This window comes from Chiloscyllium plagiosum, chromosome 38 (genome assembly GCF_004010195.1).
Source record: "Chiloscyllium plagiosum isolate BGI_BamShark_2017 chromosome 38, ASM401019v2, whole genome shotgun sequence".
Lineage (NCBI taxonomy): Eukaryota > Metazoa > Chordata > Chondrichthyes > Orectolobiformes > Hemiscylliidae > Chiloscyllium > Chiloscyllium plagiosum.
The window spans coordinates 29,821,524-29,835,656 of record NC_057747.1 but is presented as its reverse complement, the minus strand read 5'-3'; the positions used below and the strand labels follow the sequence as shown (position 1 = coordinate 29,835,656).

The 14,133-nt window shown below is 43.8% G+C and overlaps 1 protein-coding gene across 1 annotated transcript in view; it reads left to right on the top strand.

Moving 5' to 3' along the window:
- The first annotated feature begins 11,820 nt into the window (after window positions 1–11,820).
- LOC122541733 (pro-neuregulin-3, membrane-bound isoform-like) overlaps window positions 11,821–14,133 on the top strand; it is a 33,332-nt gene continuing 31,019 nt past the window's right edge. Inside the window, exons 1-2 of the mRNA XM_043678621.1 lie at window positions 11,821–11,996; window positions 12,221–12,294. Of these exons, the coding sequence (XP_043534556.1) occupies window positions 11,821–11,996; window positions 12,221–12,294 (250 nt within the window). The remainder of the gene's footprint in view (window positions 11,997–12,220; window positions 12,295–14,133) is intronic.

Here is a 14,133-nt window from a genome sequence, read left to right as displayed (position 1 = left end):
TTGGTTTGCGTGTTATACAGGCCAACAGTACCATATAAAGTGCATCAAAGTGCAGAACACAGTGTTGCAGCCACAGAGAAGGTGCAGAGAGAGAGTTCGGAACTAACATTCGAGAAGTCCATTCAAATGTCTGATAACGGTGGGAAGAAGCTGTTCTTGAATCTGTTTGTAAGTGTATTCAAACTTTTATATCTTCTGCCCAACAGAAGAGCAAGGAACAGATTATAACCAGGGTGGGAGGGGTCTTTGATAATGGTCATGATTCGGAGATGCTGGTGTTGGACTGGGGTGTACAAAGTTAAAAATCACACAACACCAGGTTATAGTCCAACAGGTTTAATTGGAAGCACACTAGCTTTCGGAGCGACGCTCCTTCATCAGGTGATAGTGGAGGGCTCGATCGTAACACAGAATTTATAACAAAAATTTACAGTGTGATGTAACTGAAATTATACATTGAAAAATTGATTGTTAAGCCTTTCATCTGTTAGAATACAGTGATAGTTTCACTTCTCGCTTGTGTAAATCACAAAACCCTTTTTTTACAAGTTGCATTCTCGGGTTAGCTGTTAACAATAGTGATAGCTAGACAATATGTTGAAGGTGTTAGCCCCCTGTGTTCTCTGTCTATGACCTGATGTTTAGATTGATTCCAATCTAAAAAGTGAGATAACAGAGTTTTACATAAATTCATGCAGTTTTTGAGCTCAGAGTTCTACATGAATGTATGCAGTTTTTGAGCAAAGTGCCATGTAACTCTGCAAGTACAAATTCACCCCACAAAATATATGTGTGCATGTGGGTCTTTGTCTGTCTGTGTGTGTGTGTGTCTGTCTGGGGAGGGGGTTGTGAATGTGAGAAAGTATGTGTGTGTGTGTGTGTGTGTGTGTAGTGAGTGCAGAGTGTCTTACGTCTGTGAGGGGGTGCATGTGTGGGAGTCTGTGTGTCTATAAGGGTGTGTGTGGGTGTCTGTGTGCGTGTCTGTGTGTATCTGTGTCCGTGTGCATGTGAGAGTGTGTGTGTGTGTAGGAATATCTGTGTGTGTGTGTAGTGCAATGGTGATCACCTGTAATGTGACATGAACCCAAGGTCCCGGTTGAGGCCCCTTATATGTACCGAACTTAGCTATCGGCCTCTGCTGCCATTCCTGAGCCATCTGTGGAAGTGGAGACATGTCGACCTGGGTGGAGCGATAGTTGGCAATCATCACCCCACGAACTTGATGGTCTGGACCATCTCCATCTCAGCCCCACTGATACAGACAGGGGTGTGGACACCACTCCACTTCCTGAAGTCAATGACCAGCTCCTTCGTTTTGCTGTCGTTGAGGGAGAGATTGTTGTTGTTACACTATGAGGCCTATGCCAGCCTTTTGCAAGAGCTATAGTTATTCAGTCTTCCCTGTCCTTTCCCCATAGATCCTGCAATTTATTCCCTTCAGGTATTTATTCATTTTACAATTGAAGGTTGTATCGAACCTCCTTCCTTCGCCCATTCAGTTTGCTACCTCCATTATCAGAATGTGTCCTTTTAGCCAGGCTCTCCTTTGTTGAATCTAAGCTGCATTTCCTCTGCAGCCAATGTCACTGACAGAATTTCTGAGCTTGTGATCAATATACTGCTTATGAAAAGAATTTTGTTTTTTCTTAACCCTTTAGGTATATATCCCAATTGAAGAATTCAGCAGCAAGCTTTTACAAGTTTAAAAATAAGCAATACTATTTATTCTTACACACAGGTCCTCAATTATCGCAATATCATATGCATTTGGTTTTGCAATGCACTCCCACAGATAAAGATACCACACTTTTACAGATTCCAGTCCAACAGTCTCTGTTCATGATCCCTGGTTGTGGCAGATCTGGAATGGATTTTTGAAGTTTATAAGTTGGAATGAGGCTGTTGCAAGACAACAGGCTCACTGCAGGTTGCACAGTTTCCTGTGGTCAAATTTCAGAAAAGTTGGTTCTTGGCTGCTTAACATTCTGCAGCAAATTTCCAAATCTGTTTCAAAGGCTGATTGAACAGACGGTTCTAATGATATTAGTATATCTCAACAACAAACTGCTCTTAGCTGTCTTCTGAAAGGGATAAAGAAGACATGCCTGTTTCCACGTGGCTTTTCATAAAGCTTTCCAATAAGGAGTGGTATTCATGTTGATTGCACATCTTGTGTTGTGAGTTAACACCATGGTGACTCGGCCAGTCTGCTTTGGAAAGGGATACCATGACGACACAGCGGGAGGTTATTCAGTGGCTTCTGCTAGAAATTAAATTTCAATCTTTCATTTTGACCAGTTTGAAACACGGAGTTATGTAATTATATGACAAAGCCATTTGTGTTGACCCATCCTTAAAGAGACATGTGAATTCAACAGATGCCTGGAATATCCGTATTTCACCAATAACCTACAATTTGATTCTATCCATAGTCCAATTGCCAAAGGTCACCTGATTTATGGCGATTATTTTCAGTGTGATTATGTCTACCTTTTCAAAGTATTGTTTGAAAGTTCACAGTAGAATACACTCTCAAGGTTGGCATGACTCTGAAATCCCTTCCAATAGTGCAGTGCCTACAACTGAATTCACGAGGGATCTGGCCAGAGAACTCTATAGCTGCAACATAATGTAGACCCTGTTTTATTGTGACCCCTTTAAGATAAACTCCAACATTCCATCAGCCTTTCAGTTCCTGCCCATTGAGTTTAGCAATTTTGAAAGCTGATGCTTTTATATCTCTCTGTTCGTCCATCCCAGTCATTAATCAGAAAGCTGAAGTTCAAAAAGAGAGTCTTTGGGGACAGCACTTGTCACATCCCACCAATCAGATACCTAGCTCCAAACTAATTGCTGATCCATTCACAAGGTTACATTTAAATTTTTATGCCCTTGTTATAGATAACCAGTGATTAGTATTGGAATGTGAAATCCTACCAAATGCTTTCTCAAAAACTCCAGATCAATACCATTTCTGATAGATGCTCCTCTCCAGTCTGAATGACGTCCTGAAAGACACGATCAACTACTAACCAAGTCACTCTGGCACTTTCTGATCGACTCTGATTTGTTCAAATGCTCAGTCACTCTGTCCCCAGTGAGAGATTCCGGGAATCTCTTCCATAGCCGATATTAAACTGACAATGTCTCTCCACATTTCCCTCTCCTGGCTACAGAGAGATATTAGCAAATGTAAGCAGTAATGACTTTGAAAGGTATTGATTGCGTTTCTGCAGTTTCTTCACCTATTTCTTTCAATTGCAGGGATTGGGAAGAGTCTGATCTGAGAGGTTAATCTTTTAATCCTAAAAGGAAGATTTGTGTTGTGTTTCTCAAAACCACTAACATTGCAAAGTGTTTCAGAGCCAAAGAAATGCCTTTGAATTGTAGTCACTGTTGCAAAATAGGCCAGTTCGTGCACAGCAAGATCCCAAAAACAGATATGTAACAAATAATGGCCAATAATGTGTTTCTTTGTTATTGATTGAGGAATAAATAATGGGCAGGGCACATTTGCTCTTGCTCCAATCAAACTGCCACGGAATCTTGTACCCGTTTTTGAGAGCAGCTGGGACCTTGGTCGAATGCTTCATCCCAAAGACTGCAAGCCTGGCAATACAGCACTCCCTCAGTTTTCTACTGGAGCCTCAGTTGTGATTATCATGCTTAAGAGTAATTCATTATAACTTAAATAATTTGCAACAGTGGTGGCAGGATGGGCAATGTGCTTGAGGAACTTCAAATCAGAGTCAAGGTGACAGAATCCAAGCTGCAGACATGATGTCACATCAGGGAGAGGGAAAGTTGCCTGGACACTGCGCCAGAGGGCAGTCACACCTTTTAGACTGGGTAATTCCAAAGTAAGGATTGTGGAAGAAATGGCTGAACTTTTATAAGGAACGAGTCACTGGAGCTCCGTGGGAGTTGTGTTTACCCAGCTGCTTCACAAGCAGTGGTGGAGAAGAAATTACACATCATGGCACCAGGGAACATGTGTGTGCAGAGTAAGATTCGGCCAGAAACAGATCGCTGATTGGTTTGTGCAGTTGTGACAAGTTGTGGATGCCAAAGATCATCAGCCTGATGACAGCAGTCTGATTGGAGTCTGAACAAGTAAAAAGTTGGGGGTTTAAAATTGAAGGGGAGTAGCCTTCAGACTGCTGGAGCAGCAGGTTCTGTTACTCCATCTCTCTGCAATAACACTCCCTGAAGCCTGAAGAAATCAGTGGTTGGTGTAAAGTTTTGTCTTTAATCAGTAATCTAAGAGATTTTATAATTGATGTACCAATCACTCTCTGCTTCCTGCAAAGAATTGAGAGAACCTGGAGAAAGGTGTTCAGAGAATAGAAGGACTTGGGAAGCAAAAGGAACATTCATCAAATATTGTGGACTGGTGCTATTGAACTGTGTTTCCCCAGGTGTCATTTAACTGGTCATTGTCTTCTGTTAACCTGGTTCCATCAGACAGGGAGATAAGGGGCTTTGTGTATTTTAATTAAATCATTAACTTTTGTGGTGACCTCAGCAACAGCGGGACTTGACAATTAACACATTTCTAAAGTGGATCATAACAACAGATTAGTGACTCTTGTTGAAACAGAGATTGTTGTGGCATTAGTAAGTGATAGAGCTGAAGGAAACACCAGATTTTGTTCAACAAATCATAAATGGCACAAGAAATTGCAAAAAGGTTCCTGCAGGTGGCAGAGTTGTCTCTGACTGTCAGCTGTGAAAGTACAAAGCTCAGTTTGGTTAGTACGATAGGGATTGAATAGTTTGTGATAGAGTCATAGATTCCTTCAGCACAGAAACAGACCCCTCGGTCCAACTCATCTGCATCAATCAGAATCCTAATCTGACCCAGTCCCATTTGCCAGCACCCGGCCCACATCCCTCCAAACCCTTCCTATTCACCTACCCATCCAAATGCCTTTTAAATGTTGCAATTGTACCAGCCTCCACTTTCTCTGGCAGCTCATTCCATACACGTTCTATACATGCAAGAAAATGTTACCATTGATGTCCCTTTTAAATCTTTCCCCTCTCACCTTAATTCTATATGTTCACGTTTTGGACTCCCCCACCCCAGGGAAAAAGACTTTGTCTATTTATCCTATCCATGCCCCTTATGATTTTATAACCTCTATAAGGTCACCCCTCAGAATCAGACAGGGAAGAAAGACCAGCCTATTCAGCCTTTCCCCATAACTGAAACCCTCCCTTTCCAGCAGCATCCTCATAAATGTTTCTGTACCCTCTCAAGTTTCACAGCATCCTTCCTGTAGAAGGGCGATTAGAATTGAACACTATATTCCAAAAGTGGCTCACCAGTGTCCTTTACAGCTGCAATATGACCTCCCAACTCAGTGTTCTGAGGGGCAAATGTAGTGTGGATAGGAAAGTATTTGTCAGTGTTTTCACAAGTTGAGGGGTCAATAAGCGGGGAATAGATTTAAGTTAAAAGGCAGAAGGCTAAGAGGTGAAAGGTTTTGAACCAGAGGGTTGTGAGACTCTGGAATTTGCGACCTGAAAGGATGGTTGAGTTATTCTTAAAAAATATTTAAATTCATTTGCTCTGCAGTATCCTGAAGAAGGGCTAATGCCCGAAACGTCGATTCTCCTGTTCCCTAGATGCTGCCTGACCTGCTGCGCTTTTCCAGCAACACATTTCCATCTCTGCAGTATCCTCCAGGGCTATGGACCAAGAGCTGGAAAATGGAATTACTGTAGTTAGAGCTTTGTCGATCCACACATGGACAAAAGGAGCAGAAGACCCTCTCCTGTGCTGAAACCATCTGAGGAGTTAGGGATGGGAATAAAAATATTGTTTCTTTTCCTGCCAGTTTGGAACAAACATGGCCCATCACCTGAGATGGATCTCACTTTCACATTGACCTCCTTCTTTCCCAGGACCCTCTGGTTTCACAACCATTCCAAACTGCCATGACACCCTGATCATTTCTTCACATAGTCTTAAACACTTCCTGTTAATTTTCAAAATTCCTACCTTACACCAAATTTATTTTCTTTATTAGTTCAAGGGATGTGAGTGTTACTGGCTAGGCCAGCGTTTATTGCCTGTCGCTAATTGCCCAGAGGGCAGTTAAAAATCAACAACACTTTTATTTTCAATCACTCAGGGAATGTGGTGTCACTGACTGGGCCCAGCATTTATTGCACCTTGAGCCATCGGAGGAGCTGCCTTCTTGAACAGCTACTTGTTGATTTTAACTCCTTGTGACTGTCTATTTGTTCTCACCCAGTACAGCTGGGAAGGTCCCTTCCCCAGTTGCTTACTCCCTATCACAAGTCACCCAGCTTCCTGCTCTATTCCTTTGTTAATGTGAGCTGGAGCTGTATCCTGAGCGAGATCTCTAACTGACAAAAGACATTTCACAATCCACATAGAACAAAGTGAAACACAGATACAAATGTGAACAAGTAGCTGATTAGATTAGATTACTTACAGTGTGGAAACAGGCCCTTCGGCCCAACAAGTCCACACCGACCCGCTGAAGCGCAACCCACCCATACCCCTACATTTACCCCTTACCTAACACTACAGGCAATTTAGCATGGCCAATTCACCTGACCTGCACATCTTTGTGACTGTGGGAGGAAACCGGAGCACCCGGAGGAAACCCACGCAGACACGGGGAGAACGTGCAAACTCCACACAGTCAGTTGCCAGAGGCGAGAATTGAACCCGGGTCTCTGGCGCTATGAGGCAGCAGTGCTAACCACTGTGCCACCGTGCCGCCCAACAAATGGGATGGGATTGTGTGTCTGTGCTTTCAGCTGATAGATTTAATCTGACACAACCTTCACTAAAAGCACAGGGTAGAAGTGAAACTGTCACCTTGTTGTTATGACATGGGCTAAACCCCTCTGCTAATTTAAACCAGCAACACAGAAAAGATTCACCCGTGCTGTAATCTGTTAAACTCAAGAGGCAAAGGACTATCCCAGAGGTCACGGTTTAAAGCAAAAATTAACAACTTTATTCTTTAAGTCCAACTAGCAACTGTTTACAACTCCTTTCTCTTATACCTATCTTTTACCTCCCACTCTACAATACTACTCTGATAAAAAATCCCAATTAAGATTTACAAAAAAAAATCACATTTCAAAAGCAGTCAACTTTACCGAGTTTCCTCTGTAGATTTTCCTCTGTAGATTCCCTCCAGGTCGGTTTTGATGTTCTGTGGCACAGACTCTCCACAGATAGGTACCTCTTAGAGAGCTCTTGAGTTAGCGGTCTACATGTGTTGCTGTTTTGGCAGTTCTCTCTCAACTGTTCAAAAATGTCCGTTTTTGTACCCCAAAGCATCAGATCATTTTGTTGGTTTTTAATGTTATCAAAATAATAAATTCAAACTTGATTAGTTTTTAGTATCTTGGGGCATAACTTAAACTGATTGGCCAGATTTGAATTTGTTTTTGTCTTGTGGCAACCCAGCTACTGATAGCTGTTTCAACCAAATGTTGCATTGTTAGCTTGTTCAGAACACTTTGTGCTGTGTCAGGCAGGCCTTGCTAACTTTTCAACTCTTGTAAAGGTACAGGGCATCCACACCTTCATAACATTGTTGATAAATTGCATAAGAGGTACAGTTAGTAAGTTTGCAGATTACACCAAAATTGGAGGTGTAGTGGACAGCGAAGAGGGTTACCTCAAATTACAACAGAATCTAGAGCAGATGGGCCAATGGGCTGAGAAGTGGCAGATGGAGTTTAATTCAGATAAATGCGAGGTGCTGCATTTTGGGAAAGCAAATCTTAGCAGGACTTATACACTTCATGGTAAGGTCCTGGGGAGTGTTGCTGAACAAAGAGACTTTGGAGTGCCGGTTCACAGCTCCTTGAAAGTGGAGTCACAGGTAGATAGGATAGTGAAGAAGGTGTTTGGTATGATTTCCTTTATTGGTCAGAGTATTGAGTACAGGAGTGGGGAGGTCATGATGCAGCTGTATAGGACATTGGTTAGGCCACTGTTGGAATATTGCATGCAGTTCTGGTCTCCTTCCTATCGGAAAGACGTTGTGAAACTTGAAAGGGTTCAGAAGAGATTTATAAGGATGTTGACAGGGTTGGAGGATCTAAGCTACACAGAGAGGCTGAACAGGCTGGGGCTGTTTTCCCTGGAGCGTCGGAGGCTGAACAGGCTGGGGCTGTTTTCCCTGGAGCATCAGAGGTTGAACAGGCTGGGACTGTTTTCCCTGGAGCGTCGGAGGCTGAACAGGCTGGGACTGCTTTCCCTGGAGCGTCGGAGGCTGAACAGGTTGGGGCTATTTTCCCTGGAGCGTCGGAGGCTGAACAGGCTGGCATTTGTGTGGCATGAAGTTACTTGTCATTTTTCTGTCCAAGCCTGGATATTGTCCAGGTCTTTCTGCATTTGTGCATGAATTGCTTCAGTACCTGAGGAGTTGCGAATGGTGCTGAACACTGTGCAATCATCAGTGAACATCCCCACTTCTGACCTTATGATGTAGGGAAGGTCGTTGATGAAACAGCTGAAGATGGTTGGGCCCAGGGACATTACCCTGAGGAACTCCTGTACAGATGTGCTGGATTGGAGATGACAGATCTCCAACAACCACAACCATCTCCCTATGTGCCAGATATGTAACCAGAGGAGAGTTTGTCCTCTTATTCCCATTGAATCCAGTTTCACTCGGGCTCCGTGATGCCACACTCGGTCAAACGCTGCCTTGACGTCAAGGGCTGTCCCTCTCCCCTCCCCTCTGGAATTCAGCTCTTTTGTCCATGTTTGAGCCAAGGTGGTAATGTGGTCAGGAGCTGAGTGGTCCTGGGGAATCCAAACTGGATGTCAGTCAGCAGGTCTTTGCTAAGTGTAAAAACTACATCTTTTTCATTTTAGTTTTATTTACTGTGGACTGAAATAGAGAAGTTACTGTTTTAAGATCAAGCCTTATAGACAGATACTCTACAGTTTAAAAATGTAAGCGACTGAAACTCATTGTAAGTCATATCTACGTTGCTGCTTTCTTCAAGCAAGAGGGGAATTTACAAAGAAAAGACTTTAGAGTGTGCACATAATATGAGATTCACCAGGCTGATGATTGGATTTTGGAATTGTGACTGTGTGTGGATACCAAAGGTCATCAGCTTGATCACAACTGTCTGTCTCGGAGAAAGCTGAGCAACTTGTGAGAGTGGGCGATACAGGCAGAATTCTTTGGGATTGTATAATGGGAGGTAATAGCTCTCTCCAGTAAAAATAGCTGAAGCTGAAGAAAACTATCTGTCTGCTCCCACGAGTTGCTACAAACTTTTGTTTTTTAGCCAATAGGACAGAGAGTTTTTATTTGTCTGTGCCTCCTATAAAAAATATCAGAAAATGTGAAGAATTTGGGAAACAAGAGAAATTTTGCCTATTTTGATCAAAAAATACTTTTGTGATAACTCTGGGAAAAGCATGTGTAACGCTGAGCAGGTGCTGCTTGATAGCACTGTTGCTGACACCTTCCATCATTTCACTGACGATCGAGAGTAGACCCATGGACTGGTAACTGGCCAGGTTGGAATTGTTCTGCGTTTTGTGTCCAGGACGTACCTGGGCAATTGTCCACAGTGTCGAGTAGATGCCAGTGTTGTAACTGTACTGGAACAGCTTCACTAGGGGAGCGGTATCGTCATCAGAATTGTTGCTGGAATGGTATAATTAACCAGAAGCTCATAGCTTCTGCAATGTCCAATTCTTCATGTCCAAAGTAACATGGCTGAAGAATGGTGTCTGTGATGCTGGGGAACTGAAGGAGAGGCTGAGATGGATCATCCACTTGACACTTCTGGCTGATGTGGTGAGGGGTGATGAAGGAGTTGGAGGTCAGTATGTGGGTGGGGGACTGATCGGGCTCTCTGATGGAGATAATGCAAGGTCCCAGAGGGAGAGTGGGTGTGGCCCAATGGGAGAACAGGCGAGGCCCCACAGGAGAGTATGAGAGTCCCTGTTGGGAGAGTAGGTGTGGCCCCACTGGGCAGTGGGTGGGGAATGGGCATGAAGGTGCCGTAGCAGGAACAAGGCTCAAGGGAGCCTGGGTAAAGTGCCCGTGTGTGGAGCAGAAAAGGGTCTGTATGTAGAGGAGGAGCCAGACCTCTGTAGAATCACAGACAGGATTACAGCCCTGTAGGAAGTGTGGGGCCTGTGCATGAGCTGTTCCAGAAAATGGGATCCTTACTCCCTTATCCCCCTTGGGTTAATTAAATATCCTTCTTACTCCCCTCAATGATTCCCAGATATTATTTTTCTGTGGAAGGTAAATAGACCAATCCTATCTCCTCCATATCACCCTCTATTATCCATCTCCATCCAACTTTCTCTCAGCATCCTCTATCCATGAAACATATACCCCAGGCAGTCTAATCATCCCATACTGGTCTCCATTCCTGCAACATCCTTGTATGGTTTCTCTGATGAATTACAGCAGTTCAGGGAGGCACCTCATTACCACCTTCTCAGTGTCAAATTGCCTGTTTGCCACCTTAACCACTGTATCAAGCTGCCCCTGTTCCCTTTCTGGGATCTGGGGGTTGAAATTGCAAGCTCCCTCTATTCCTCTGCCCCATCAGAATCTGACCCATTATTGTCTAATTCTTCAAGGAGAAAGTGAGGACTGCAGATGCTGGAGATCAGAGCTGAAAAATGTGTTGCTGGAAAAGGGCTCATGCCCGAAACGTCGATTCTCCTGCTCCTTGGATGCTGCCTGACCTGCTGCGCTTTTCCAGCAACACATTTTCAGCAGTGTCTAATTCTTCTGGCTTGTTTACACCTCCCCGTCCCCCAAATACAGCACCTCCCACTTTGCAGGACTGAATTTCTTTGACCACACTGTGCCAGTCCATTGCTATCTTCCTCATGGCCCACACAGACTACTTCCATTCCATCTACAAATTCCTTCCTCATTTGCATCCTTGATAGGAGCCATTAATGGGAAGAGCCTTGGAGAGACTCACAGTGAAACACATCAACCACATTGTTTGCTTTCTGTCACCGGGATACTTTGACCCAAATTGTCACTTCCATTTGCATCTCACAGGCCGTCCTTTTCCTGAACAGTCTGCCACCTGGGCCCTTATCCAGAACCTTGTTGAAATCCAGGTCAACCACATCAAACTTGAACTTGAGTAGCCCTTTCTTTGGCATCACATCCACAAACACCCCCTCCCTCCACCACTGATGCTCAGTAGCAGCAGTGTGTACCATCTACAAGATGCAATACAGAAATTCACCAGAGATCCTCAGACAGCACCTTCCAAACCCATGACCATTTCCATCTAGAAGGACAGGGGCAGTAGATACATGGGAACACCACCCCCTCCAAGTTCCCCTCCAAGCTTCTCACCGTCCCGCCTTGGAAATATATCGCCATTCCTTCCGTGTCACTGGAATTCCCTCCCTAACAGCATTATGGATTAACCTACAGCACACAGTCTGCAGCAAATCAAGAAGACAACTTACCATCACCTTCTCAAGGGCAGCTAGGGAGGGGCAATAAATGTTCACCCAGCCAGCGATGCCCCCTTGCCCACGAGTAAATAAATAAAACCTCATTACCCTGATCAATCTGCTGCTACTCCTTCAACAATTCAATCAGGTTCATCAAATCCATGCTGTCTGTACCCAATTAATCCTGTTCTCTGTAAATGATGATAAGGGGTTCTCCCTCCTTTTTAAACCTGCCATCATTTCACCTGAGTCCTGTTTGCTGGAGATTGCTTAGAATCCATTGCACGGTGTAAATTATTGCTGAAGAATATGTCACATGATCCATCGTGTGCTTACTGTTAAGAAGGGAAATGACTCCAGAATGCTCTCCCTGTGTTGCCAGTTGGTGGATTCGAATATTTACTTCTCACCAGCCTCTGGGTGCCACCTTCCCAGGCAGCTCGGAGGAAACTGAAACTCTCCGAGTCTTTGGAGATTGGTATGAGGAAGGTCTCATTGCTGAAGCAGGGAAACCATTGGTGATCCTGTACGTAAAGGCTGAGAAAATATCCGGGGAATGAAAACCTCTTTCAATCTGTTCGTGTGGGTCAAGTTTTGCAAAACCCCATTGTGAGACTATTTTGCTCCAACCATGAATAATCAATGTTGCTTTTTGACAAACTCAAGTCTGAAAGAATCTTGTTTTGTGTTTGTTAAGAGCTGAGCTTTGGTCATTTATCGAATTAACCTTCTGTCTCCCCTTTATTATAGGTGCAAAGAGGGTTACCAAGGTGTTCGCTGTGATCAGTATTTACCGAAAACTGATTCAATTTTATCAGATCCAAGTACGTTCAATGTTTTGTTCATTCTGAGGGGGTAATGTCAGCTGTTGCCATAGTGATATAAGCCTTTGCTGTGGGGTTGCAGAATGGGGGCAAAAGTCCCAAAATCCCAAATCATCATTTGTGTCTGTACATATTTGGACAGTCAATGGATTGTTTTCATGCTGTTGGTTGGGTCCTAGACAAGACACAGTGTCATTTCCCTCCACATTCTGTGGAAATGGAGTGGATAATTAGGTACAAAGAAACCAAATTACTCTGGTAACTCCCTGTGGAATTGTACAGTCATCATAATACCAGAGGCCATTCTGCATATCAAGTCTAGCCAGCTCTCTGTAGAGCAATTCAGTGAGTTCAGTTCCTGTGCATTTCCCTGTAGCCCTGCAAGTTTCTTTCCTTCATGTTCCTGTCCAATTTATTTGTGAAAACATTGATCTTTTCTACCTCCACCGCCCTTAGAGGCAGCAAGGGTCAACTCTTTCAGGCTCATGTGAAAAGAAAAACTTCTCGCTGCATTTTTTACCCCAAATCTCGAATTTATGTTCCCCGGTCTCTATTACATTTTCTATTTATAACACTCAAACTTCCATTTTAAGAACTGTCTCCCAATATAACCTGACACTGTCAAAGTTCAATAGACATGCCCCAGTTACTCTATCCACTTTAAAACTCTGCCATTCAGTCTGGGTTCACCGTGCCAATCTTTCCTCTCAGAGAATAGCCCTCTTGAATAAATAATATTTTGTGAAATAGAGGTAATAGCTCCCCTTGATGGGATACAACAGTTTTAGTGGTGACCTCGGATTATAAGGGTGGAATAAAAGCTAAATAGTGTGGATGCTGGAAATCTGAAATAATAAACTACTGGAGAGAAGAATCAAAAATGTACTCAAAACAATAACTCTGTTTCTTCCTCCACAGATGCTGAGTTTCTCCAGAACTCCGTGTTTATTCTGTTCCCATTACTTGCTGTTCCTGTTTCCGTCTTCACTGACCAAAAGTTCTGAACTTTACTCATGGGGTGATGTCTTACATGTTCCCAATCCCTCACATTCCCAAACCCTCACAGACCCAATCCCTCACAGACTCAATCCCACATTTCCAATCCCACACAAGAAAATTTACAGCCCAGGAACAGACCCTTCAGCCCTCCAAGCCTGAACTGATCCAAATCCACTGTCTAAACCTGTCACCCAATTCCTAAGCATCTGTATCCCTCTGCTCCCCACCTACTCATGCATCTGTCCAGATGCATCTTAAATGAATCTCCCATGCCTGCCTCTACAACCTCTGCTGGCAACGCATTCCAGGCACCTACCACCCTCTGTGTAAAGTACTTTCCATGTGTACCTCCCTTAAACTCCTCTCACCTGAACACGTGACCTCTCATTATTGAATCCCTCATCCCTCACCCTGGGAAAAAGCTTATCTCTATCTACCCTGTCTATACCCTTCATGTGTTTGTAAACCTCAATCAGGTTCCCCCTCAATCTCCTTTTTTCTAATGAAAATAAACCTAACCTATTCAACCTCTCCTCATTGCTCGCACCTTCCATACCAGGCAACATCCTCGTAAACCTTCTCTGCACCCTCTCCAAAGCGTCCACATCCTTTTGGTAATGTGGCGACCAGAACTGTACACAATATTCTAAATGCGGCCGAACCAATGTCTTGTACAACTTTAATATGACTTGCCAGCTCTTAGACTCAATACCCTGTCCAATGAAGGCAAGCATGTCATATGCCTTCTTGACCACTCTACACCTGTGCAGCCACCTTCAGGGTACAATGGACCTGAACTCCCAGATCTCTCTGCTCATCAACTTTTCCCAAGGCTCTTCC